Below are 27,288 nucleotides of genomic sequence, written 5' to 3'. Positions count from 1 at the left end.
GAACTCCTTTTAGCCTTCCCAGCCCCAAATAACATACAAATTAAATAAACCTATCAGTTAATGCCACACAATACAAGGCGGATTATCAAGTCTGGGACATGTCTTTTCCTGCTCCAGTGAAGATATTTCAGTTGCCTTTATTAAGGTTTCTGCATCACACGCTTCTTAAACGTTAAACTGGCCTCTCAGCTGTTAGATGTTATAATGCCTGCCTTCTTCTGCAGCTGCTGACACTTGTATCCTGGTTCCTATTCGATACTCCTCATTCTGTATATTTGTTCTGTCTACATCTCAACTTTTGTGACGCTCAAAATTAGCATCTGTGCACCTCCACAGATTACTCAGTCCTCTAGATAAGCTGTTTCCTGATGATAGGGCTATTCGTTTCTGATTCAGTCTGGATAACTGCTAATCTCATCATTGGGAAATGTTGAATTGCACCATTCCCTTCGAATGCTGACTACTGCTGTTGGTAGACAGTTACCGTTGCTGACCATATCCTATCACTGCTTGTTAAATTGTCGTGCCTGCTGTTACGAGGCAGACCTGCGATATCATGGAAGAAACCTTTCAGCTCATTCCTGAGCCTGGACACTGGAAACATGGCAAACCCATACTGGTTTTGTTATTGGGGAAGTGCACTGAACCATTCTCGCTTTCCCTCTTCCCCATTTCCATTTGTCTGCTCATGCACACGTACGTCCATCTGAGCTCACGTTGACTGTGCGTAATTTATTCACAGAGGATTGAGAATGTTTCCAGGTTTATGGTTTGGGAAAATACACAACCATTGATAAAGGGGGAAATCGGAATGAAAGAAAACACCTTTCTGTTGATGGTTGGACAGAGACGGGGGAAAATCAGGGCTGTTTCTGTTGGACACTCCTCAATGTTTGCTCAGGAAACCCACCCCGGAAACATCCAGAGACAATGGGTTGGATTTTGTCGGGAGGATTGAGGAATAAAGTAAGAAGTGATTGGTTTAGGATGACCAATGAAAGAGTGAGTGGAACAAGGGATGCATCTCACAATCCTGATGTTACAAACTCTCCGCCATCCCCACAAACCAATTGTCCATCTTGAGATTGCACAAGGTGATATCTCGACTCAAAGCCTCTACAGGATTCGGACGGACCCCGTGACGTACGTATTGAGAAATAAACATTGCTGCGAGGGGGCAGTAATGCAGCCCAGCGCCAGTCTCCCGTCACTAACACCCTTTGCTGTGTACCAAGGGAAAGGCAGCTCCAGCAGTTTACATGATGTGGAGATACCAGGGTTGGACTGGGGTAAACACAGTAAGAAGTCTGACAACACCAGGTTTCACCTGACAAAGAGGGAAACCTGGAAAGCTTGTGAGTTTACTATCAAATAAATCGGTTGGGCTTAAAGCTGGTGTTGTGAGACTTCCAGCAGTTTACAATCAGGTAGACTTCACCTCAGGACATACAACACCAATCCTGCGAAACTTCAAATCCCCCCACTGTAGGGAGGGACTTCCTGGATTTTTGACCCAGTGATAGTTCAGGAACGGCCGATATATTTCCAGGTCAGGATGGTGAGTGGTTTGGAGGGGGTCAGAGGGGCTGCTATTGCCATGTATTTGCTGCCCTTCTCTGTTTGGAGCTGGGAGCTCGTACTGACCATTGTCAGTGAGCGGGTGACTCCGTGCTCACACTGAGCTGCTTCCCCCCATGTGGAACATCGCTGTCTCCACTTCTCCCATTTCTGCCGAGCTCTGCCAGGTATTTGCCACTCCATAATGCTTCAATTCCAGCCTCGACTCAGGATCAGGCTTGTGGACACCCTGGACACAGGAGCAAATATTGTGTGTTCCAGCCGTGTCTCCCAGCTCCCTGCTCTTAATGCTGAATGTGTCTAATGAACAACCTGGAAAGTCACCCGTTTACCCAACCGTCCATTCCCATCAATGTTAGAGAACATCCGATAACAAATACAATATGAATCCCGGGAATCTCACCAACAACATATTCCCAGATGAAATAACGTCTCCTCACAAACACAGATACAATCTCACTCAGACACACACGTACCATACTCAACCCAACGAGACACCTTTGCAGTCACGGACAGAGTCTTTTCCCTTCTGTTCTCTCAGGCGGTCCCGACTTTTATTCTTCACTTTGATGGTTACAAAGTTCAAGTTGTCAGAGAGCGCAGCGATGCCCACGTCAGCACTAACCATTGGCTGTCAGTCAATGCCACTGATCCGAGACATTGTCCACGCTGATACTGAGGCCAATGAGTTTGGAGAGGTCAGCCAGTGAATAAAGACCACAACACAAAGTCCTCAAACTTTGTTGAAAAAAGAGACGTCCTGGGATTTTTTACAGAATCCAGTGAATATAAACAGGAGCTTGGTTCAATCTACGGTTTGACAGTGGGGCGCTCCCTCAGAACGGGCTGACACACCCAGATGAATAATCTCCAATCTTTCGATTTGGTTTATTTTTGTCACATGTATTAATACACAGTGAAAAGTATTGTTTCTTGCATGCTATGTAGGCAGAGCATACCGTTCAGAGAGAAGGAAAGGAGAGAGTGCAGAATTTACTATCACAGTCATACTCGGGTGTAGAGAAAAATCAACTGAGTGCGAGGTAACTCTCGCACTATCAGAAATAACTATCATAAAAAATAACAAGAAATAAACAAGATGAGGCAACATGTCCAGGTGATTGTGTGAATGCACGCCTTCAAATCCTCCCAAGGCCTGTTCAGCTTCAGTTTCTCTCCCTCTTCTTGTCCCTCTCTGTTTGGCCGAGGGAAGCAGACATTTCACACACGTTCTTTATCTGTCAAACAGTATAACTGGAAAGGGACCAAAAAACCCTCGGGGGTGGTGGAGTCTCATATTCATGAACAATTACTCAGGCAGACACACTCTGTCACACACACTTGTGGGCCCTCTCACTCTCACTGCCACATGCACCCACACCCCCTCTGTCTTGCACACTCTTGTGTATTCTCCGTTCCCCTCTGTCATTTGCCTGCACGCTTTCTCACACGGACACACACTGACACGCTCACACAGGCACACACTTGCGGTGGGAATAATGGATGAGATTTGAGAATAGAGCGACAGTGAAATATCTTTATTGTAATACAGATGTTTCATTGAGGAAACCCAGGTTCACCCAGGTTCCCATGTTACTTTCATATCCTGTGAATTTGATGGGTTCATATCAGATTGGAGAGCAATTGTAATTCTTCTCATTTCCCTACACTACCGTACACTGGACATTCGATGGAAGGATCATCTATCTTGTGGACCCTGTAGCGACAATTCTCACGGTCAAAAACCGCGACACAATCCTCTGGATATTGGACTGGTGTTGAATACCTGGAAATGATAGAGGGGTAATGTATCAGAAATCTCACAGGGTAACATTTCTCCTGTACTGTTTCACTCAACAATATCACAAAGAACTCCTGTAAAGTGAATAACAAATATTGAGAATTTTCCGTCTTTCCCCACTCTGCCCCAGCAGTTCCTGACTAGCCAATTGGAAAGCGACAGAGCAGAGAACAGATTTCCCATGGGCCCTGACAAGAGAAGCAGATCACAGAATATCTCTTCAAAGGAACACTCCCTCCATCCCCACCATCTCCACCCATCCCTCCATCTCCAATTCCTCGATACCCACCCTTTCGTCCATCTGCACTCTCTGTCCATCTACACACTCTGGCTTGATGACGGAGGTCTGTGCTCCAGTGGGATATCTGTGTAATGGAATGATTTATTCTTCCCACTCCCATTCTATCCCCCTCCAAGCCTTGCCTCCATTGTGTGGGTGCCTGTGTGCAATGCAGTGTGCGGGTGAGATATTCCCTACTCCTATTTGCTGCTCACAAACCACTCGTGCTGTGTTGTTTCTCCATGTGTAAACGATGCTGGGTCTTGTTCTATCACTGCCGATAGAGATGGCAACATGACATCACCAGGAGGGAAGTGTGTCGTATGATCCAATCCTTGTTTCACTTTAGTCAATCAAAACAGCTCGAATACATTCATTCATTCAAAGTGTCCCCATGTGACTAGTGTCTACAAATAGACCCCCATCCTGGTTACACGATCCGGTCTGTGAAATAACTCCTCACAGGCCCTTCACCACATTCCCTTTATTTACAAATCCGACACCACTCCCAGAGTGCCCGTGGATCCGACGCTCCCAGTTTTATTCACAGGGGAGGCTCCCTGCTTGGGCAGAGCAATCACTACCTCAATCAGGGAGCTCATACTCCAAGAGGCCAACCTCCTGGGCCTGTTTGTGTTCATTACAGTCTGAGTGATTGGTGTCTTCATATAATTAGAACAGCGCGACTGAGCGGGCCCCCCTCCCCCATGTCTGGCTGTTAAATCAAGCCCACTTTGTGCTTCAATGAGAAGCATCAATGCAGAATGAAACATCAGAGAGACTCGAGGTGGAGCAACAGAGAGTGACTTACGTTTGACAACACTTCATCTCCGGCCAGCTGCAGTGACAAGAATAGCAGTTGGAGTTTATCCAGGTTTCTCCCCTTGAATGCCACGTTCCATCATCTTGGTCTTTACATTTCCGAAATGTTGGCGTTCCAGGTATACCTGGAGTGATAGAGAGAGAGAAAGAGTGAGAGACATTAGTCGGTCAATGCCTCATCACAGACTGAACCAGTATAATGGGGAAACGTTGAGTGTTGTGCTTTAGAAGGATTGCCTGGGGAACTGGATCACATTAGTATCTGTCACTGAGCTCCATGGACCTGGCAAGAGCCAGCTTCCTTTTCCAGGAGGATCCGTCCCTGAGCATTTGACAGTCGGGAATCTCGGAACAGTTAGGATCTGTGCCCGTGATTCCTGGCTGCTTCTTCCTGCTCGGGGCTGGGTTAAAGGTCAGGAACAGACTTGCTATTGTCTGACTGTGGGCAATGTGCTGGAGGAGTGTTTCCGTGGTTACTACAATGAGCCCGAGGCCACATCCACATTTGTATTGGTCAGGAAAGCTTTGGTTCTTGGAGTTCGAGCTTGCTAGTTTGGCAAGATAGGCTATATAGGGCATTGGTGAGGCCGCAGCTGGAGTACTGTGTGCAGTTTTGGGCGCCGTACTTACGCAAGGATATTTTGGCCTTGGAGGGAGTGCAGAGGAGGTTTACTCGGCTGATACCGGAGTTGAGGGGATTGAGCTATGAGGAGAGGCTGAATAAACTAGGCTTGTATTCGTTAGAGTTTAGAAGAATGAGGGGAGATCTCATTGAGACGTATAAGATGATGAATGGGATGGATAGGATAGAGGTGGAGAGACTCTTCCCACTCAGAAAGGACAGTAGGACTAGGGGGCACAGCCTCAAGATAAAGGGGGGGCGGTTTAGAACGGAGTTGAGGAGGAACTTCTTCACTCAAAGGGTGGTGAATCTCTGGAATTCTCTGCCTGTTGAGGTGGTGGAGGCTGCCTCGCTCAATATTTTTAAGACGCGGGTTGATGGGTTTTTGATAAGAGAGGGGATTAAGGGTTATGGGGAGAGGGCGGGAATGTGGAACTGAGACACGACAGATCAGCCATGATCTTGGGGAGAGTGATCATTGTATGGTGGAGTTTCTGGTGCAGATGGAGGAGGAGAAAGTGGGTTCCCGGACACGCGTCCTCTGTTTGAATAGAGGGGAGTATGCTAGGATGAGAGAAGAATTGGCGAATGTGGACTGGGGGAGCGCGTTGGAAGGTAGGTCTGCTGAGGAGCAGTGGATGATCTTTAAGGAGATCTTTCTTGGTGCTCAGCGGAAATTTATTCCGATGGTCAAAAAGGATAGTAGGAAGAGAGGTAATAAGCCGTGGATAACGAAGGAGGTGAAGGAAAGTGTTAAATTAAAAGCAGAGGAATTTAGAGTAGCTAAGAGCAGTGGGCGAGAAGAGGATTGGGAAAGGTTTAAATGTCAACAAAGATTGACAAAGAAGTTGATAAGGAAGGGTAGGAGAAACTATGAAGCTGGGCTAGCGCTTAATATAAAAAAGGATAGCAAGAGTTTTTATAAATATATAAAAAGGAAGAGGCTGGCTAGGGTGAATGTTGGTCCTTTAGAGGATGAGAAAGGGGAGCTAGTGGTAGGGGATGGGGATATGGCTAAGGTATTGAATAACTTTTTTGTTTCTGTCTTCATGGAGGAGGACGTGAATAATTTGCCGGGTGTTAGCGATGGAAAGGTGGTAGGACTGGAGGGTCTTAATGACATTACTGTTACTAGAGAGGCGGTGCTTGACAGACTGGAGGGGCTGATTGTGGACAAGTCCCCAGGACCGGATGGAATGCATCCGAGGATTCTGAAAGAAATGGCGGAGGTGATAGTGGATGCCTTGGTGGTTATTTTCCAGACGTCGCTGGATTCCGGGGAAGTGCCGGATGATTGGAAAACGGCTAATGTTACGCCGTTGTTTAAGAAGGGTGCCAGGCAAAAGGCGGGGAATTATAGGCCGGTTAGTTTAACGTCTGTGGTAGGTAAAATGTTAGAATCTGTCATTAAGGAGGAAATTGTGAAGCATCTTGAAGGGAATTGCTTGATAGAGCAGACGCAGCACGGTTTCATTAAAGGGAAGTCGTGTCTGACAAATTTACTGGAGTTCTATGAGGATGTGTCTAGGGTGGTGGATAGAGGAGAGCCGGTGGATGTGGTCTTTCTAGATTTTCAGAAGGCGTTTGACAAAGTACCTCACAAGAGGTTATTGCAGAAGGTCGAGGGACATGGAGTTGGGGGTAGGGTGTTAGCGTGGATAGAGGATTGGTTGTCAAATAGGAGGCAGAGAGTGGGGGTCAACGGGTGCTATTCGGATTGGCGGATGGTGACTAGTGGAGTGCCCCAGGGGTCGGTGCTGGGGCCTCACCTTTTTACCATTTATATAGATGATCTGGAGGAGGGAACCGAGTGTATGGTGTCGAAATTTGCTGATGACACCAAGATAGGGGGAACGGCAAATTGTGCAGAGGGTGTGGAGAGTCTGCAGAAGGATCTAGATAGGCTGGGCGAATGGGCCAGGAAATGGCAAATGGAATTTAATGTTGGCAAGTGTGAGGTGGTCCACTTTGGTAGGAAGAATGGTAGGAAGGACTATTACTTACGGGGTGAAAAAGTGCAGCAGGCGACGGTGCAGAGGGACCTCGGGGTCCTTGTGCATGAGTCGCAAAAACCCAGCCTGCAGGTGCAGCAGGTGGTCAGGAAGGCGAATGGGATGGTGGCCTTCATAGCGAGGGGGATTGAATATAAAAGTAGGGAGGTCTTGCTGCAGCTGTATAGGGCATTGGTGAGGCCGCAGCTGGAGTACTGTGTGCAGTTTTGGGCACCGCACCTGCGCAAAGATATTTTGGCCTTGGAGGGAGTGCAGAGGAGGTTTACTCGGCTGATACCGGAGTTGAGGGGATTGAGCTATGAGGAGAGGCTGAATAAACTGGGCTTGTACTCGTTAGAGTTTAGAAGAATGAGGGGAGATCTCATTGAGACGTATAAGATGATGAATGGGATGGATAGGATAGAGGTGGAAAGACTCTTCCTGCTCAAAAAAGACAGTAGGACTAGGGGGCACAGCCTCAAGATAAAAGGGGGGCGGTTTAGAACGCAGTTGAGGAAGAACTTCTTCACTCAAAGGGTGGTGAATCTCTGGAATTCTCTGCCCGTTGAAGTGGTGGAGGCTGCCTCGCTAAATATTTTTAAGACGTGGGTTGATGGGTTTTTGATAAGAGAGGGGATTAAGGGTTATGGGGAGAGGGGGGGAAAGTGGAACTGAGCCACAACAGATCAGCCATGATCTTATTGAATGGCGGGGCAGGCTCGAAGGGCTAGATGGCCTACTCCTGCTCCTATTTCTTATGTTCTTATGTTCTTATATTAGACCCTTGGGGAAGGGGGCAGTGTGTAAGGAAATTCCTGAGGGAAAAGTCCACGTGGCTTGGAGCATTAATGTGAAACTGGGACTTTCACTCCACCATGATGGCATCGGGGCCCATCACCATTGGGAAAACCCAGTTGGAGAGTGGATACACACAGACCCGGTTCCCACGTTGAGCTGTTTTTGCCCAGACTGAGTTTACAAAGGTTGAAGATGTACCTTCCTGTTGAACTGCCCTAAAACAGGCCGATTCTCCATGTTCCACAGCCAGGAGCAGCAGAGTCACGCACACAAAGAATTTCTGTTGGGTTGGTGTGGGGTGGGAGTGAGGGGAAGGAGAAGAGAAGATGTTGAGGAATGCACTCAAGTTTAAGTTTCTGTCTTACTGTCACAGTCGGCTCGCATTAACACTGCAATGAAGTGAATGTGAAAATCCCTCAGTCGCCACCCTCTGGTGCCTGATCAGGTAGGCTGAGGGAGGAATGCATCGAACCAGCACGTCTTTCAGACTGTGGGGGGAAACTGGAGCACCCGGAGGAAACCCACACAGAGACGGGGAGAAGACACTGCAAACTCCACAATGACAGTGACCCAAGCTGGGAATCAAATATGATAGTTTTTCACTAACTTCATTGCAATGTTAATGTAAGCCTCTGTGTGACACGAATAACTCAATTTTAGTTGTATAGTTTTGTGTTTGGAATGAGAAAATCTGAGTGAGAACTACCTGCCCAGACACCCTGTAACAATTACTCAAGACTATCTATGGAACGAAAGAGAGCAGTGCATTCCAGGCCCCGAACACCCTCTGTGGAAAAAATCTTCCCCTGCACAGCTCTGCTGTACCTTTCCCCGCTTAACTTACACCTCCTCCTAACTGTCATTTCTGCACCTGGGAAAAATCTTCCAACTGTTCACCTCATCTCTACCCCCTCATAGTCTATCAGGATGCCCCCTAAGCCTTTGTCCTTCTGGGGGAACAATCCTCGCCTATTCAATCTCTCCTCACAGCTAATAACCTCCATTCGAGGCAACATCCTTTTCTGCACTCTCTCCAACGCCTCCGCATCCTTTCGGTCGCGTGACGCACAGAATTGGACACAATATTCCAAATGTGGCCTAACCAATGTTTTATACAACTGGAACATAATTTGCCGACTTTTATACTCGAAGCCCCGTCTGATGACGGCAAGCATGGCATCGGCTTTCTTCACCACCTTTTCCACCAGTGCTGCCACTTTTAAGGATGTGTGGAGCTGCATGCCCAGATCTCTCTGTGTCTGTATGCTCCTGGAGGTTCCGCAAACAGCTCCCACCTGAATTGGATCTGTCAAAATGTATCACCTCGCATTTGTCCAGACTAAATTCCATCTCCCATCTCTCCAGCCAATTTTCCAGCCTATCAATATCCTGCTGTATTATCTGACAATCTTCATCACTGTCCACAACTTCGCCAATCTCAGTCTCATCTGCAATCTTGTTCATCAGACCAGCTATCTTTTCTTCCAAGTTATTTATCGATGTTGCAAACAGCAGAGGTCCCAGCACTGAGCCCTGCGGAACACCATGAGCTCCAGACCTCCACTCAGAAAAACACCCTTTCACCTCGACCCTCTGTCTTCCAGAACCAAGCCAGTTCTGTATCCAACTCGCAAGTTCACCTCTGATCCCATGAGATTTAATCTTCTTCACCAGCCTGTCATGTGGGATCTTGTCAATAGGGGCTGCTATTGCCATGTATTTGCTGCCCTTCTCTGTTTGGATCTGGGAGCTCGTACTGACCATTGTCAGTGAGCGGGTGACTCCGTGCTCACACTGAGCTGCTTCTCCCCATGTGGAACATCGCTGTCTCCCCTTCTCCCATTTCTGCCGAGCTCTGCCAGGTATTTGCCACTCCATAATGCTTCAATTCCAGCCTCGACTCAGGATCAGGCTTGTGGACACCCTGGACACAGGAGCAAATATTGTGTGTTCCAGCCGTGTCTCCCAGCTCCCTGCTCTTAATGCTGAATGTGTCTAATGAACAACCTGGAAAGTCACCCGTTTACCCAACCGTCCATTCCCATCAATGTTAGAGAACATCCGGTAACAAATACAACATGAATCCCGGGAATCTCACCAACAACATATTCCCGGATGAAATAACGTATCCTCACAAACACAGATACAATCTCACTCAGACACACATGTACCATACTCAACCCAACGAGACACCTTTGCAGTCACGGACAGAGTCTTTTCCCTTCTGTTCTCTCAGGCGGTCCCGACTTTTATTCTTCACTTTGGTGGTTACAAAGTTCAAGTTGTCAGAGAGCACAGCGATGCCCACGTCAGCACTAACCATTGGCTGTCAGTCAATGCCACTGATGGGAGAGATTGTCCACACTGATACTGAGGCTAATGAGTTTGGAGAGGTCAGCCAGTGAATAAAGACCACAACACAAAGTCCTCAAACCTTGTTGAAAACAGTATTTTTGGATGGTTTACAGAAACCAGTGAACGTAGACAGGAGTTTGGTCCAACATGTGTTGTGACAGTGCAGCGCCCCCTCAGTACGGGCTCACTCTGTCAGGTGAGTAAGTTCCAATCTGAGCTCCATGTTAGCCAGGGTGATGCTGGGTAGAACGTCATTGACCATCACTGGACGGAAGGAGTCAGATCCCCGGCCAGTGTCTGCTGGTGATCTCCATTCCCTGGGCAAGAGGCCTCAGCAACATCACAGTTGACGGTGTGGTTACTGTCTGGTGCAGTGCTGTGTCGCAGTGTGAGTGGGTTCAGGAGTGAGGAGGAACACTCTGCAGGGTAGGCGCTGGGTGGGTGCAGAATGTTTCGCGGGAGGCTGGTGCAGTGCTGTATCCCAGTGTGAGAGGCACAAGCAAGGAAAGCGAAAAGGAGATTGTCACTGAGAAAGAAAGATCTTTCTCCTCAGTCCCATGGCTGGTCACAGGGTAACTGTGTGGAACTGGGAACAATGTTCCTCTGTTATGTCTTCATGTAGCAAGGCGGGCATTGATGTGGCACAGCGGTGAGCACTGCAGCCTCAGTGCCAGGTTTCATTCGTGGCTTGCATGACACCTGCCCATGTTATGGGCGGCACGGTGGCACAATGGTTAGCACTGATGCCTCACAATACCAGGGAACTGGGTTCAATTCCTGGCTTGGGTCACTCTCTGTGTGGAGTTTGCACATTCTTCCCTTGTCTGCATGGGTTTCCTCCAGATGCTCTGGTTTCCTCCCACAGTCCAAAAGATGCACTGGTGAGCTGCATTGACCGCGCTCAATTCACCCTCAATGTACCTGAACAGGCACCAGAGTGTGGCAACTTGGGGATTTTCACAGTTACTTCATTGTAAATGTAAACCTACTTGTGACACTGATGAACAAACATTAACTGACCATGCCTCCTTGTCTCTGAGATCAGAGCTCTTTTCACTGTCCCTCTGAACACTGGTGCCAGTTATCCAGCAGGCACAGATTGCCACGAGCAGGCAATCCCGATCCCTTCTGACAACTGCATCCCAACTACCCCACAATATTCACCATGGGTTTGAATCCCAGCGCAGCGGCTGGGGAAATGTCAATTCAATCAAAAATACCTGGACTCTCCTGATGGCCACCAAACCATTGTCAATTGTCGGAAAAGCTGATCTGGCTTGCTCGTGCCCTCAGGGAAGGAAATCTGCCGTCCTTACCCGGTCTGGCCTCCATTCACACCAATGTGGTTGAATTCCAAATGCCTCTGTGAAATGGCTGAGTGAGACACTCAGTTGAAGGGCAGGGTGGGGAACACATCCTGGCTGAGCCAGTATCCCTGTGAATGCATTTCAAAAATGGTTCCCTTCCTTTCCCGATTCCCTTCCTGTGCAGCCTCGTTCTTGAGTGATTGGTCACAAAGCAGGGGGAAAGCGTTCATGCCTTCAAAGTGTGACATCAGCACTCGGAGCGGGAGGGTCGCCCACTTGCCCGCTCCAGGCTGCTCTCCCATTCACTGCGATCGTTGCTGATCTTGGCTGTCAGTTCCTGCCTCTTTCCCCTGTCACTCAGTTCCCCGAGAACTGGCAGGGAGGACTGGGAGGCTGGAGAATCGCACCCAAGTTATCTGTTTGTGTCCCCCTTAGAAATATCATCCAGAGCGCAGCGTCCACAACCCTCCAAGCTTGAGAATTCCAAACATCCACAAACCTTTCAGTGAAGGTTTTCCTCCTGATCTCAGTCCGAAAGGATTGGCCTCATTATCCTGAGCCTGTGTCCCTGTGCTTTTCATTCCGCATCCAAAGGACAAAGACCGAAGAAAGTTCCAGCGCAGGAACAGGCCCTTCACTCATAGGTTCATAGAGTCAGAGAGGTTTACAGCATGGAAACAGGCCCTTCGGCCCAACTTGTCCATGCTGCCCTTTTCTTAAAATCCCTACATTCATCCCAGTTTCCCGCATTTGGCCCATATCCCTCCGTCCCCATCGCACCCATGGAACTATCTGAATGCTTTTTAAAAGATAAAATTGTACCCGCCTCTACTACTACCTCTGGCACCTTGTTCCAGACACTCAACACCCTCTGGGTGAAAAAATTGGACAGTTTTGTATCTCTCCCCTCTCACCTTAAACCTATTCCCTCTAGTTTTAGACTCCCCTACCTTTGGGAAAAGATATCGACGATCTAGCTGATCTGTGCCGCTCATTATTTTATAGACCTCTAAAAGATCGCCCCTCAGCCTCCTAAGCTCCAGAGAAAAAAGTCCCAGTCTATCCAGCCTCTCCTTATAACTCAATCCATCAAGTCCCGATGCATCCTGATAAATCTTTTCTGCACTCTTTCCAGTTTAATAATATCCCATCTATAATAGGGTGACCAGAACCGCACACAGTATTCCAAGTGTGGCCTTACCAATGTCTTGTACAATTTCAACAAGATGTCCCAACTCCTGTGTTCAATGTTCTGACCAATGAAACCAAGCATGCTGAATGCCTTCTTCACCATTCTGTCCACCTGTGACTCCACTTTCAAGGAGCTATGAACATGTACCCCGAGATCTCTTTGTTCTGTAACTCTCCCCAACACCCTACCATTAATGAGTAAGTCCTGCCCTGGTTCAATCTATCAAAATGCATCACCTCACAGTTGTCTAAATTAAACTCCATCTGCCATTTGTCAGCCCACTGGCCCAATTGATAAAAATCCTGTTGCGATTGAAGTTAACTTTCTTCACTGTCCACCATGCCACCAATCTCGGTGTCATCTGCAAACTTACTAACCATGTCCCCTATATTCTCATCCAAATCATTTGTATGAATGACAAATAACAGTGGGCCCAGCACTGATCCCTGAGGCACACCGCTGGTCACAGGCTTCCAGTTTGAATAACAATTCTCTATAACCATCCTCTGGCTTCTGTCAAGAAGTCAATGTTGTATCTGTTTGGACACCTCAGGCTGGATCCTGTGAGATTTAACCTGATGAAACAATCTACCATGCCCTCCAAGCAGCCTTCCTATCCTGTGCAACTGAACTAAAACCCCTCCCTTTCCGGGCACCACATCCCTCTATTCCCATCCGATTCGTGTATTTGTCCAGACGCCCATTAAAACTCACTATCGTATCTGCTTTCACTCCCGCTCCTGGTAGCGGGTTCCAGGCAGTCACCACCCTCTGTGGAAAACATTTTGTGTTCAGACTCTTGTCCATTTCAATGAGATCTTCTTTCATTCTTAACCACAATCTCCCACCCTTCACCAGGCTGGCCTGTTTCTCACATTGGACAATGAAGCATCACAGCATTGTTACGGTGCAGACGTAGGCCATTCGGCCCATCGTCTCTGCACCCACTCTCCAAGGGAGCATCATGACTGAACCCCATTCCCCTGCCTTTTCCACTTGCTTCTCTTCCAGTGAATCATCTCATACCCTCTGGAAAGCCTCGATGGAAATGGCCTCCACCGCACTTCCAGGCAGAACATTCCGGAACCCAAACACTCGCTGCGTGAAAAAGATTTTCCTCACATCACACTTGCTTCTTCTGCAAATCACTTGAAATCTGTGCCATCTCATCCTTGATCCTTCCAAGAGTCGGGATAGTTTCTCCCTATCGACTGGGTCCAGTCCCCTCATCATTCTGAGCGTGTCTATTAAAGCTTCCTCTCTCCAAGGAGAACAGTGCTAACCCCTCCGATCTATCCTCATCACTGAAGCTTCTCGTTCCTGGAACACTGATGTGGCTGACTCTTAACTGTCACTGTTGTATTTCGAAAGGTCACCTCCTCAGGAGCAATTAGGGATAGCCCACAGCCCATGAATGAACCGAAAAGGAATTACTGAACACTGTGAGGGTCAATTCTGTAAATCTCCCATCTGTACCTCCTCAGAGACTGTCTCGTTCTTCATAGAAACATGGAAGATAGGAGCAGGAGGAGGCCATTCAGCCCTTCGAGCCTGCTCCGCCATTCATCACCATCATGGCTGGTCATCCAACTCAGCAGCCTCATCCTGCTTTCTCCCCATTACCTTTGATCCCGTTCGCCCCCAAGTGTGATATCCAGCTGCCTCTCGAATACACTCAATGTTTTGGCACCAACTCCTTCCTGTGGTAATGAATTCCACAGGCTCACTGCTCTTTGGGTGACGAAAGGTCTCCTCGTCTCCATCCTACATGTTCTCCCCTGAATCCTCAGACTGTGACTCCCTGGTTCTGGACTCCCCCACCATTGGGAACATCCTCCCTGCATCTACCCTGTTGAGTCCTATCAGAATTTTATGAGTCTCTGTGAGATCCAGCCTCATTCCTCTGAACTCCACAGTGAAAACACAATCCTGACCTGGTCAATCCCACCTCATACATCAGTCCCTCCGGAATCAGCCTGCTAAACCCTCACTGCACTCCCTCCACAGCAACAACATCCTTCCTCAGAAAAGGGAACCAAAATCTGCACACAATACTCGAGGTGTGGCCTCACCTGTATAATTACAACACATCCCTGCTCCTGTCCTCCAAACCTCTCGCAATGAGAAATAGAGAATCCAATCAGGAGGAGGCCATTCAGCCCGTCATGTTGGATGCTTGTGTTGCTTCTTAGTGTGCCATGTCCTGTTGCAGACTCACTAACTGGAGCAGGAGGAGGGATGGGAGCAGACTGTCCCGACACCGCAGCGGTTGATGAATCCAGGGCCATCTACTCACGTGCACAGCTCAGAGCGATAAACCATGTCGGAGTGAGTGTCCTCTGATCGAGATAGCAGCTACAGATATTCCAACTCATCACAGCAGTTTCCGCTCGCTCTGGGGCAAATGGTGAGTCTCTGGGCTTGCGGTGGGAACAGGATTGGCTCCTGTTGTGACACCTCCTGCAGTCAAATAGCTTCCAGTCTGGGCTCCCGCGTGAGGAATGGTGACACAGTGGATGTTCACCGGTTGCAATGAGCCAGCAACGTCACGAGGCTGGTGGCAGTGTGGAGAAGGAAAGGAATTCTCACCCTGACCTGTTCTGGCCAGCAACAACAGTGTGAAAGGCATTGACACATCTGACAGTCAGAATTCCTCCCCTTTCACCCAACCTCGTGCATTGTCCGATCAAAACAGTCCACACACCTCCCTGAAACCAAGTCTCAATTCAACTTGAGACATTTTGGAAGCTGCCAGCCTTTGTCTGTGTGCAGTGCACATTGAAAAGTATGGATGTTGTCACTCTGCTAAATACAGCACCCCTCAGCTTTCAACCCCTCTTGTCTTGTGCGATGAAGGCCCCTCCTTCTCAATCTTGCTCCTTGCCTGAGGTGGGGTGATCCCTGAAAGGGGAAAGCAGCCTGTGGTCATCTGGGACAATGGTGACTTTCCCTCATCTCCAATCCCAGCTGTGATGAGTCTGGACTGAAACAAAGTTCACAATCAATGAGAGACCTGTCCTTACACAGTTCAATGCCTTTGACCAGGCCCAGGAGGTTCTCCAGGTCTGTTCTATCAAACCTCTTTGGTTTGAGCCTCTCTTTGTTCATCCTCCCGTCTTATCTCAAGGACAGAAGTCCAGGTGGTTTTGATATTGATCTTTTTTGGAAATCATTGTGTGTGTGGGTTTCGTCTGGGTGCTCCGGTTTCCTCCAACAGTCCAAAGATGTGCAGGGTAAATGTGTGGGTTCCTGGGGTAGGGCCTGGGTGTGATTGTGATTGGTGCAGACTCGATGGGCTGAATGGCCTCCTTCTGCACTGTAGGAATGATCTGATTATCTTTTCCAGATGAACCATAGAAAGCCTTCTTTCTGGTTGGATCACAGCTTGGTCTGGCTCCTGTTCTGCCCAAAAGCCATGAATGTAGCCCAATCCATCACACAAACTCTGCCGACACTTCCAGCAGCTTCAGCAAAGCAGCCAGCATAAGTCAGGGATCCCACGCACCCCGGATCTTCTCTCTTTCATCTTCTTCCATCGGGAAAAGGATACCAACCACCCGGAGAGCCACGGTCAGCATCTTCCTCAACCCAATGCCAGACGTTGACCTGCTGGAGCGTTTGGAGTTAATGATGAGGGCAGTTTCCAGGAGGAAGTAGACCATGAGCAGAGAGAGAGAACAGTCAATGATTGCTCTGCCCAGTCAGGGAGCCTGACCTGTGGACTGGGACCTCAGCAAACTGTCAATCACTGAATCTCTACAACGCAGAAGGTGGCCATTCAGCCCATCGAGCTTGCATGGCAACCATTCCACCCAGGCCCTATCCCTGTAACCCCACATATTTACCTGGCTCATCCCCCTGACACGAAGGGACAATTTAGCATGGCCAGTTGACCCAACCTGCAGATCTTTGGAGTGACAGCCTAGTCAACCCAGAGAGCCCAAAATCCAAAACCTGGACAATCTAGAAGGGCAAACGTCACAGCAAAGAGGGACACTGGCCCATACATCTTGAGACTGTGGGAAGAAACTGGAGCACCCGAAGGAAACCCACGCAGATATGGGGAGAACATGCAAACTCCAAACAGACAGTGACCCAAGCCGGGAATTGAACCCGGATCCCTAACACTGTGAGGCAGCAGTGCTAACCACTGTGCCACCCACCTATAATCTGGTGTGGGTCGTGAAAAGAAAATCGCACAAAATGCAGAACAATCCACTTTTCCAGCCAGGACGTTGAAGTGTCCGCTGTGAGGTGAAGTCTCCATCCGTAGCATTGCTGCAGCTGTTCAGAGAGGCAGGAGATGCTGCTGACTGTGTTTGCAGGTTTAAAAATCTTCAGTTCCCAGCTCAGAGACCAGTTATCCAGGCAGCCAGGGCAGCAGCTGCAACCTGTCTCCAAGGCTTGAATCGTAAAACTGGGGAGGCTGGACTTCAAACATCTTCCTGCCCTCGTTGGTGTTGTGGGTAGTTTAAATGACAGGGCCTCCCCCGCACCACCCTCATCCTGCCCCATGTCCTGTTCGCAAGTTTGAACAAAGGTACCAACTGTGCGGTGGTGCCAGTCAGCCAGCGCCTCTGGGGAAATGTAAGGTTTCTCTGAGGGCTGTCAGTGGCTGGGAGAATGGAGGGTAAAGGGGGGAGCCTGGCACGCTGGCCTTCTGTAAAGAAACAGGCTCAGGTCGTGAGCCAGCCTTCATGCCATTCCTGACCATGTTCTTCAACCACAAGCTGGAACATTTCACACCACCTTGGCGTCTCTTCAAAGATTGGTGTTGTGTAATGTGGTTTGTTCATTTGTGATTTGAGTGAATCATTATAGCACACAAGGTCATTGACTCACTGTGTTACTGGAAAAATGGACCAGAATCAATAGGGAGACCTTGAGGGATTGGACGTGGCTCACACTTTGTCACAAGAACGATTTGAATGCATACAGCGCCGTGAATATGTGAAAATTCCCACGGTAGCATTCGAGGCAAGATTGGACCCTGAACGTGAGATGGTGATCAGAGCGGAGGACCTCAATGAGTTAAGGGGCTTCTTTAAGAGCAGTTGAGAGTTAGAATGATATGGCGAAGGAATGTTTCTCTTCTCATTGATGGGTGTGGGCATTGCTGGCTGGAACATTCCCAAACTGCTCTTGAACTGAGTGGCTTGCCGTGTTGGAATGTAACCAATGGTAACATTGGATCTCTTGTGGTGCGACCAATGGTAACATGCAGTTGGGGGTCAGCTGACCCAGTAACCAATGACAAAATGATGCACTAGTCAGCTGACTCAGTATGTTTCGGAAGCTGCTGGGGTTGGTGGGAGTTTGGAATGGCCCAGAGGGAGGCTTCAAGTGTTGAGCTTTCCTTATTAAACCTCTTTCTTGGATTTATACGTTGAAGTAAGTCTTGTTTGATTTTATTGCCTACAACTGAAGAGTTCCTTCTTTTGGACCATGCTTGGTTTGTGTATTCCCAGCTTTGACAAATGCTTCCTTTTCCTCTTTGACTAGGCTCACAATATCTCTCGTTATCCAAGGTTCCCAAAACCTGCCACACTACTTCATTCTTACAGCCATGTGATAGTCCTGAATCCTGGTCAACTTCCACTTGAAAGCCTCCCACACGCCAGATGTTGATTTACCCTTGAACATCTTCCCCCAATCAACATTCTTCAGTTGCTGCTTTAATACTGTTGTAATTAGCCTTCCCCCAGTTGAGCACCTTCACTTGAGGACTATGCTTAACTTTATCCATCAGTACCTTCAAGCTTTCTGAATTGTGGTCACTGTTCCTCAACTGCTCCCCTGCTGAAACATCGACCCCTGGTCGGGCTCATTCCCCAATACCAGGTCCAGTATGGCCCCTTCCCTAGTTGGACTATCTGCGTGTTGTTTCAGGAAGCCCTTCTGGATACTCCTTACAAACTCTGCCCCATCCACACCCCCAGCACTGAGTCCCAGTCAATATTGGGGAAATTAAAATCTCCCACCACACCAGCCCTGTTACTTTTATACTTTGCCAAAATCTGCCTCCATATCTGTTCCTCTCTGCCCTGCTGACTGTTGGGCAGCCTACAGTAAGCCTCCAACACTGTGACTACATCTTTTTCATGCCTGAGCGCTACCCATATTGCTTTCCTGCCTGAGACCTCTGAGGTGTCCTCCTGCAGTCCAGCTGTGATACACTCATGAACCAGCAATGCAACTCTCCCACCCCTGTTCTATCCCTCTCTCTCTCCTGCCTGAAACATCTGAATCCTGCAATGCTGAGCTGCCAATCCTGCCCTTCCCCTAACCAAGTCTCTGTCATGGCAACAACATGGTGTTTCCCTGTACTAATCCAAGCTCCAAGTTCACCTGCTTCACCAGTTCGACTTCTCACATCGAAACAAATGCACTTCAGGACACCAGCCCCTCTCCGATTCATAATCCTGCCTGCTCTTGCTGAGTCTGAGTGGCTCTGTTCTCTGGATCCCCTTCAGTAAATTCACCTTTGCTTTGGTAACGCCCTCCCCCGCCCCGACACAAACTAGTTTAAATCCTCTGGCGTGACACTGGCAAACCTCCTGGCCAGAATATTTGTGCCCTTCCAGTTTAGGTGCAACCTGTCCTTCTTGTACAGGTCCCACCTGCCCCAGAAAAGACGAGTCATCAATCTGTGTGTAACTGGTAGGACTGAGATGAAAACAAGGCCTGTGCAGAGCTGCGTATTGTAATGAACTTGACACAACTGCACTCAGCCAGAACCTGGGTCATTCTCATCGTCTAGCTGAGAGACCGATTCCCTGAGATCGACATCAAGGCCCTCAACATATGTGGTGGTGGCAGCAGCCTATCCGAGACACCATGGCCGATTCTCTCTCTGATCCACATTGCTGCTGGACTGAACTGGTGGAGAACGTGAAGGAATCATGAATACAAGTTACTGCTGAACTTCCTGTGATATCAGATCATTGTCCCAGAGGCACCCTGTCAGTGAATGGGAATGGAACTTGAATTCACTGTCACCAGATGTGTCCACACTGCAGATGTTGTTCAATTGAAAATGGGAATTTCTTGAAGATGATGTTGGTTGAAGTTGTTTATTTGTCTGCTGCACAGTCCTGCTCGCCGTTAGGAGATACAAGCTTTCCATTGTTGTCTACATACTGAAATTGGAGTACATCTCAGTGTCACATGTTGCCTGTTTGGAACTGACAACACACTGGCTCATTTACCAGTCAACTGTTCATTTTCTGCTGCTCTGCTTTGCATAATGTACCCGGACCTCTTAATTACAGACTTAGAATCATATTGTCATCGAGGTTTACAGCATGGAAACAGGCCTTTTGGCCCAACTTGTGCATGCTGCCCTTTTTTAATACCCCGAAACTCGCCCCAGTTGCCCACATTTGGTTGATACCCATTGTACCCATGTAACTGTCTAAATGCAGTTCAAAGACAAAATTGTACCCGCCTCTACAACTACCTCTGGAAGCTTGTTCCCAACACTCACCATCCTCTAGGTCAAAAAATTGTCCCTCTGGACACTTTTGTATCTCTCCCCTCTCACCTTAAACCTCTGCCCTCTAGTTTTAGACTCCCCTACCTTTGGGAAAAGACATTGATGTGTGTGTGTGTGTGTGTGTGTGTTTCTCTCTTTGTGAGTGTGAAGATATTGACTATCTACCTGGTCTGTGCCCCTCATTTTATAGATGTCTATAAGATCACCCCTCAGCCTTCACTGCTCCTGAGGAAAGAAGACCCAGTCTATCTGGTCTCTCCACATAACGCAAATTGTCAAATCTCGGCAGCATCCTAGTAAATCTTTTCCGCACTCTTTCTAGTTTAATAATATCCTTTCTGTAATAGGGTAACCAGAATTGCACACAGTGTCCCAAGTGTGGCCTGACTAATGTCTTGTACAACTTCAATAAGATGTCCCAACTCCTGTTTTCAATGTTCTGACCGATGAAACCAAGCATGCCGAATGCCTTCTTCACCACTCTGTCCACCTGTGACTCCACTTTCAAGGAGCTATGAACCTGTTCACTTAGATTTGTGTTCTGTAGCTCTCCCCTTGGGTATTGGCACACTTGTGTGTAATGAAATGGAAGGGATATTGAAGGGAAGGTTTGTTTCTGTTTTACGTCCTGCGATGTCTCACAAACACTCAACATGAGTTAAAATACTGCAGGAATTGAAAATCTCTAACACAAACAGAAAATGTTGGGGGAAAAACTCAACAGACCTGGCAGCTTGTCTAAGAGAAGCAGAATTGGTGAGCAATTTTTGGCCCTGTATCAAAGGGAGGATGTGTTGGCCTTGTGAATGTTCCAGCGGAGATTCACAAGCATGATTGTGGGAATGAAAAGCTTGATATCTGTGGAGCATTTGAGAAGTCTGGGTCTGTACTCGATGGAGCTGAGAAGGGGCGGGGGGGCAGGAGTCTCGCTGAAGCTAATAGAATACAGAAAGGCCCGGATAGAGTGGAGATGGGGAAGATGTTTGCATTACAGAGACTCGAATCCAAGGGCACAGGCTCAGAGTAAAGGGATGACTCTTTAAAACTGAGATAAGAAGGAATTTCTTTAGCCAGAGGGTGGTGAATCTGTGGAATTATTGCTACAGAGGGCTGTGGGGGCCAGGTTATTCAGTGTCTTTCAGACAGATGGATAGATTTTTGTTCGGTAAGGGGATCCAAGCTTGTGGGGAAAAGGCAGGAGAATGGGGTTATGGTATAGCAGACTCCACGGGCCGAATGGCCTGTTTCTGCCCCTATGTCTTATGATCTCTAAATTTTCAGGTTGATGATCTTCCATCCAAAATGGGAGAAGGTAGAGATTGAATTTTATAGTTGCTATGGTGATCAATGCAACAGGAAGCTGCTGCCCAGATGTTGAGTCTGGCAGGGCTACTAGACCAGGAAATTGGGCAAACTTTCTCGTTCCTTTTCTCTTTCTGGTGCCGTGGGATTTCAATACTGACCACCAAGACAGACAAACAGAGCCTTGGATTGATAAGGAAAGTCAGACTGACAATGACGCCCTCCCCCAGTGTCACCAGATCCTCAGAATGGTCACCAGGTCTTTGTATCCACCCAGTTCAGAGAGTGAGGTTCAGGCTCAAATCACACAACATCATCACAGTCAATTCTCCTCTCTGGAAACATGGGAGAAATGTCCTCCAGCACAAACAGGGCTTCAGTGAGAGGAGATATCATTGAGATGTACACTGAGACTGTTTAAAAAAGAAGGTAGACAAAAGACGGGTAACTACAATTCGCTTTACTTCTGTAGGAGGGAAAATGCTTGAACCGATCATCAAGGGAGAAACAGTGAGACATCCAGATATAAACTGTCCCATTGGTAAGATGCAGCATTGGTTCATGAAGGGCAGGTCGTGTTTGACTCATTTGGTGGAATTCTTTGAGAATGTTCCATGTGCAGTGGACGATGGGGAACCTGTGGATGTGATGTATCTGGATTTTCAGAAGGCATTTCACAAGGTGCTGCCCCAAAGACTGTGACACAAGACAAAGGTGCACAGTGTTAGGGGTAATGTATTAGCACAGATCGAGGATTGGTGAACTAACAGAAAGCAAAGAGTGGGGTAAATGGACATTTTTCTGGTTGGCGATCAGTGATTTAGTGGTGTGCCTTAGGGATCAGTGTTGGAACCACGACTGTTGACGATTGACATTGATGATTTGGAGTTGGGGACCAAGTGTAGTCTGTCAAAATTTGCAGATGACACAAAGATGGGTGGCTGAACCGAGTGTGCAAAGGGATATCGATAGTCTAACAGAGTGGGTGAGGGTCTGGCAGATGGAGTACAGTTCTGGTAAATGTGAGGTCATCCATTTTGATCGGAATAACAGCAAAATGGTCTGTTGTTTAAGTGGTAAAAAATTGCAGCATGCTGCTGTGCAGAGGGACCTGGGTGTCCTTGTACAGGAATCTCAAGGAGTTGGTTTGTTGGTACAGCAGCTAATTAAGAAGGCAAATGGAATTTTGTCCTTTATTGCTGGAGGGATGGGGTGTAAAAACAACGAGATTATGTTGAGCTGTATAAGGTGCTGGTGAGGCCACACTTGGAGATCTGTGTCCAGTTTTGCTGTCTTCACTTGAGAAAGGATAGACTGGCACTGGAGGGGGTGCAGAGGAGATTCACTAGGTTGATTCTGGAGTTGAGAGGGTTGGCTTATGAGAAGAGACTGAGTAGACTGGGGTTATACTCACTGGAATTCAGAAGAATGAGGGAAGATCTGAGAGAAACATATGAGATTATGAAAAGAATAGATAAGATAGAAGCAGGGAAGTTGTTTCCACTGGTGGGTGAAACTAGAATGAGGGGGCATGGCCTCAAAGTAAGGGGAGCAGATTTTGGACTGTGTTGAGGAGGAACTTCTTCACACAAAGGGTTGTGAATCTATGGAATTCCCTGCCCAGTGAAGCAGTTGAGGCAACCTCACTGTTTTTCAGGCAAGGATAGATGAATATTTGAACAGTCAAGTGTATTAACCAAGATTGAAATGTGTTAACCAGGGTACAGGGTGAACACATTCCTCTTAGAGTGAAGGGCAAGGCTGGCAGAAGTCGAACCCTGGATGACTCGGGATATCGAGGCCCTGGTCAAGAAGAAGAAAGAGGCAGGTGACATGCAGAGGCAGCTGGGATCAAGTGAATCCCTTGAAGAGCATAAGGGGTGTAGGATTAGAGCTAAGAGAGAAATCAGGAGGCAAAAAGGGGACGTGAGATTGCTTTGGCAGATAAAGCAAAGGAGAATCCAAAGACCTTCTACAAGTACATGAAGGACAAAAGAGTAACAAGGGAAAGAATAGAGCCTCTTAAGAATCAATAAGGTCATCTATGTGTGGATCCACAAGAGGTGGGTGAGATCCTAAGTCAATATTTCTCATCAGGATTTACTGTTGAGAAAAGCCTGGGTATCAGTGAAGTTGGAAATAAACATTGGTGTCTTGAGGAGTGTACATATGACAGAGAAGGAGGTGCTGGAAGTCTTAAAGCACTTCAAGACAGATAAATCCCCAGGATGTTGTGGGAGGCTAGGGAGGAAATTGCGGGTCCCCTAGCAGAGATATTTGAATCATTGATAGTCACGGGTGAGGTGCCTGAAGATTGGAGAGTGGCAAATGTTGTGTCTTTGTTTAAAAAGGGCTGCAGGGAAAAGCCTGGGAACTACAGGCCAGCGAGCCTCACATCTGTGGTGGGTAAATTGTTGGAAGGTATTTTGAGAGACAGGATCTATAGGCATTTAGATCTGCAAGCATTGATTAGGGACAGTCAGCATGGCTTTGTGAGTGGAAAATCACGTCTCACGAATTTAATTGAGTTTTTTGAAGGGGTAACCAAGAAGGTAGATGAGGGCAGTGCAGTTGATGTTGTCTACATGGACTTTAGCAAGGCCTTTGACAAGGTACCACATGGTAGGTTGTTGCATAAGGTTCAATCTCATGGGATCCAGGGTGAGGTATCAAGATGGATACAAAATTGACTTCTTGACAGAAGTGGTTGTAGAGAGTTGATTTTCAATCTGGAAGCCCAACGAGCAGTGTGCCTCAGGGATCAGTGCTGGACATTGGAATTTGTCATTTATATTCATGATTTGGATGAGAATATAGGGGACATGGTTAGTAAGTTTGCAGATGACACTAAGATTGGTGGCATGTGGACAGTGAGGAGAGTTATCTCCAATTGCAGTGGGATTTTGATCGATCGGGCCAGTGGGCTGATGAATGGCAGATGGGGTTTAATTTAGACAAATGCGAGGTGATGCATTTTGGTCGATTGAACCAGGGCAGGACTTACTCAGATAATGGTAGGTCATTGGCAAGACTAACAGAACAGAGATCTCGGCGTACAAGTTCATAGCTCCATGATAGTGGACTCACAGGTGGACAGAGTGGTGAAGAAGGCATTCGGCATGCTTGGTTTCATCGGTCAGAACATTGAATACAGGAGTTGGGACATCTTATTGAAGTTGTACAAGACATTGGTAAGACGACACTTGGAATACTGTGTGCAATTCTAGTCACCCTATTCGAGAAAGAGTACAAAAAAGATTTACTGGGATGCTACCGGGACTTGATGGATTGAGTTGTAAGGAGAGGCTGGATAGACTGGGACTTTTTTCTCTGGAGCATAGGAGGCTGAGGGGTGATCTTTTCGAGGTCTATAAAATAATGAGGGGCACAGATCAGCTCGATAGTCAATATCTTTTCCCAAAGGTAGGGGAGCCTAAAACTAGAGCGCACAGGTTTAAGGTGAGAGGGGAGAGACAGAAAAATGTCCAGAGGGGCAACCTTTTCACACAGAGGGTGGTGAGTGTCTGGAACAAGCTGCCAGAGGTAGTAGGAGAGGGGGTACAATTTTACCTTTTAAAAAGCATTTAGATAGTTCGATGGGTAGAGAGGGATAGGGACCAAATGCGGGCAATTGAGAATAGTTGATGGGCAAAGGGGACAAAATTGACAACGCCAGAATGGGCATGATGGGCTGAATGGACTTTTCCAATGGTGTCTGATTGTAAGGGTTTGGAATTGCCAGTTAGAGTAATGACAGTGTGATAATGAGTACCCTGGGCTGGCTCATGGAGAGAATCGAACAGAATCTTAATCTTACAGCCTGTTTGTACCAACTCACAAAGTGGACCTGGAGACGAGGTGGGTGCAGGGAACCGACCTCCCAGATAGCTTCAGGACAGAGTGAGGATAACACAGCCAGCACTCGCCTTGCTCACAATCTCTTTGCAGCAGGTACCCTGGCCACTTCCAGCTGCCACATGCAGAGGATCAATGCTGAGGGCCCTATCCTCAGGGGTTGCGGCAGAGGTTGGGGGTCGGATGTGAGAGGGCAGGGTGGGGGAATGATGTGGCAGTCAGATTTCTCCCCTCGGTGTGTCAGCAGCAGCTACGCACTCAGAAGTGAGCCCCACACAGCTTGGCCTGTCAGAGCTCCGGGAATCCCTGTGAAACCCAATCAAAAATCCTGTTTCTGTGACTCCTGCGTGAGTCTGACGCTGGCACAGACTGTCTGACAGATGGGCAAAGAGTCCCTCTCGAATGCCCAGCCCTCCCCTGTGGGAACACGTGGCTTTGTGCAGGAGGGTGTTTGGATTGGGAGGGTGTTTTGAACAAGGGCTCTCTGGCCTCCCCTCTCACACACGCTCTCTCTCTCTCTCTCTCTCTTTCTCGAAACTACAGAAACAGGAGGATTGAGGAACTTGTGCAATTTTTTTTGCTGGCCATTGCTGAGCTGTTCAGACACGTGACAGAGTTTATTTTTAACAGCTGCAAGAAGCACTTTGCGTGGCAACACCCAGGGGAAGTGTTGCCAGAGCCAGCATCTCCCCCCCGACACACACACACACAGACACACACACACAGACACACACACACAGACACACACACACACACACACACACACACACACACACACACACACAGATCGCGCGGCAACTGTTTAAAGTTGAAAGTTTGTTTGTTTATTAGTGTCACAAGTGAGCCTTTCGTTAACGCTGCAGTGATGTTAGTGTGAAAATCCCCGAGTCGCCACAATCCTGGTGCCTATTCCGGTACACAGAGGGGAAATTTAACAGGGCCACTGCCCCGAGTCAACACATTTCTGGAGAGTGAGAGGAAACCCATGCAGACATGGGGAGAACATGCAGTCTCTACATCGACAGTGACCCGAGCCGGGAATTGAACCCAGGTCCTTGGTGCTGTAAGGCATTAGTGCTAATCACTGTGCCACCCTGCTGACCCTCTAACCCTCAGCTCTATCTCAGTGGAAGTATTTTCTGTCTACAAGAGGAGATGCTATATTTTTATCCTCAGATTCCTGTGTGTAGATGGTTGTCTAAGTCTTAATTTGATTTGATTTATTCATATCACACGTATTGTGATACAGTGAAAAGTAATGTTTCCTGTGTGTTATCCAGGCAAAGCGTACTGTTCATGTGGTACATTGTACCACTGATGGTCTAGTGGTATTACCGCTTGACTATTAATCAAACTCAGCGAATGTTCTGGGGCCTCGGGTTCGAAACCTGTCACAGCAGATGGTGGAATAAAAAATATCTGGAATCTACTGACCATGAAACCATTGTCAAATATTGGAAAAATCCATCTGGTTCACTGATGTCCTTTAGGGAAGGAAATCTTACCTGGTCTGGCCTCCATGTGACTCCAGAACCACAGCAATGTGGTTGACTCTCAACTGCCCTCCAAGGGCAACTAGAAATGGGCAATAAATGCTGGCCTGGCCTAGCCTGCGACACCCATGTCCCATGAATGAATTGAAAAATATTAGGGGAGAAGGAAAGGAGAGGGTGCATAATGTAGTGTTACAGTCCTAGAACAAAGAATAAAGAAAATTACAGCACAGGAATAGGGCCCTTCGGCCCCCCAAGCCTACACTGACCATGATGCCCAACTGAACTCAAGCCCCCTACCCTTCCAGGGACCATATCCTTCTCTTCCCATCCTGTTCATGTATTTGTCAAGACGACCCTTAAAACTCACGACCGTATCCGCTTCCACTACCCCCCC

The 27,288-nt window shown here is 47.8% G+C and overlaps 1 protein-coding gene across 1 annotated transcript; it reads right to left on the bottom strand.

Annotated features, from left to right (window-relative positions):
• Positions 1-3,101: 3,101 nt before the first annotated feature.
• Positions 3,102-10,150, bottom strand: LOC145361216 (uncharacterized). Its single transcript, XM_080216852.1, has 5 exons — positions 10,064-10,150; positions 8,091-8,172; positions 4,471-4,636; positions 3,879-3,933; positions 3,102-3,519 (listed from the first exon to the last, which is right to left on the bottom strand). The coding sequence occupies exons 1-5, from the start codon at positions 10,064-10,066 to the stop codon at positions 3,235-3,237; spliced, it is 591 nt and encodes a 196-aa protein (XP_080072978.1). The 5' UTR covers positions 10,067-10,150; the 3' UTR covers positions 3,102-3,234.
• Positions 10,151-27,288: the final 17,138 nt, after the last annotated feature.

This window comes from Carcharhinus amblyrhynchos, chromosome 34 (assembly GCF_965287045.1).
Source record: "Carcharhinus amblyrhynchos chromosome 34, sCarAmb.v2.hapA, whole genome shotgun sequence".
NCBI classification, from domain to species: Eukaryota; Metazoa; Chordata; class Chondrichthyes; order Carcharhiniformes; family Carcharhinidae; genus Carcharhinus; species Carcharhinus amblyrhynchos.
The sequence above is the reverse complement of the archived record's forward strand: the minus strand, read 5'-3'. Positions and strand labels throughout refer to the sequence as shown.

What these genes read in the sequence shown, in the direction of transcription:
- LOC145361216 (XM_080216852.1), bottom strand. An exon ending in GAGATGAAGTGTTGTCAAAC is followed by an intron (nt 3,934 to 4,470) that starts GTAAGTCACTCT and finishes CTCTATCGGCAG; the next exon opens with TGATAGAACAAGACCCAGCA. An exon ending in GAAACAACACAGCACGAGTG is followed by an intron (nt 3,520 to 3,878) that starts GTTTGTGAGCAG and finishes CCAATTGGCTAG; the next exon opens with TCAGGAACTGCTGGGGCAGA.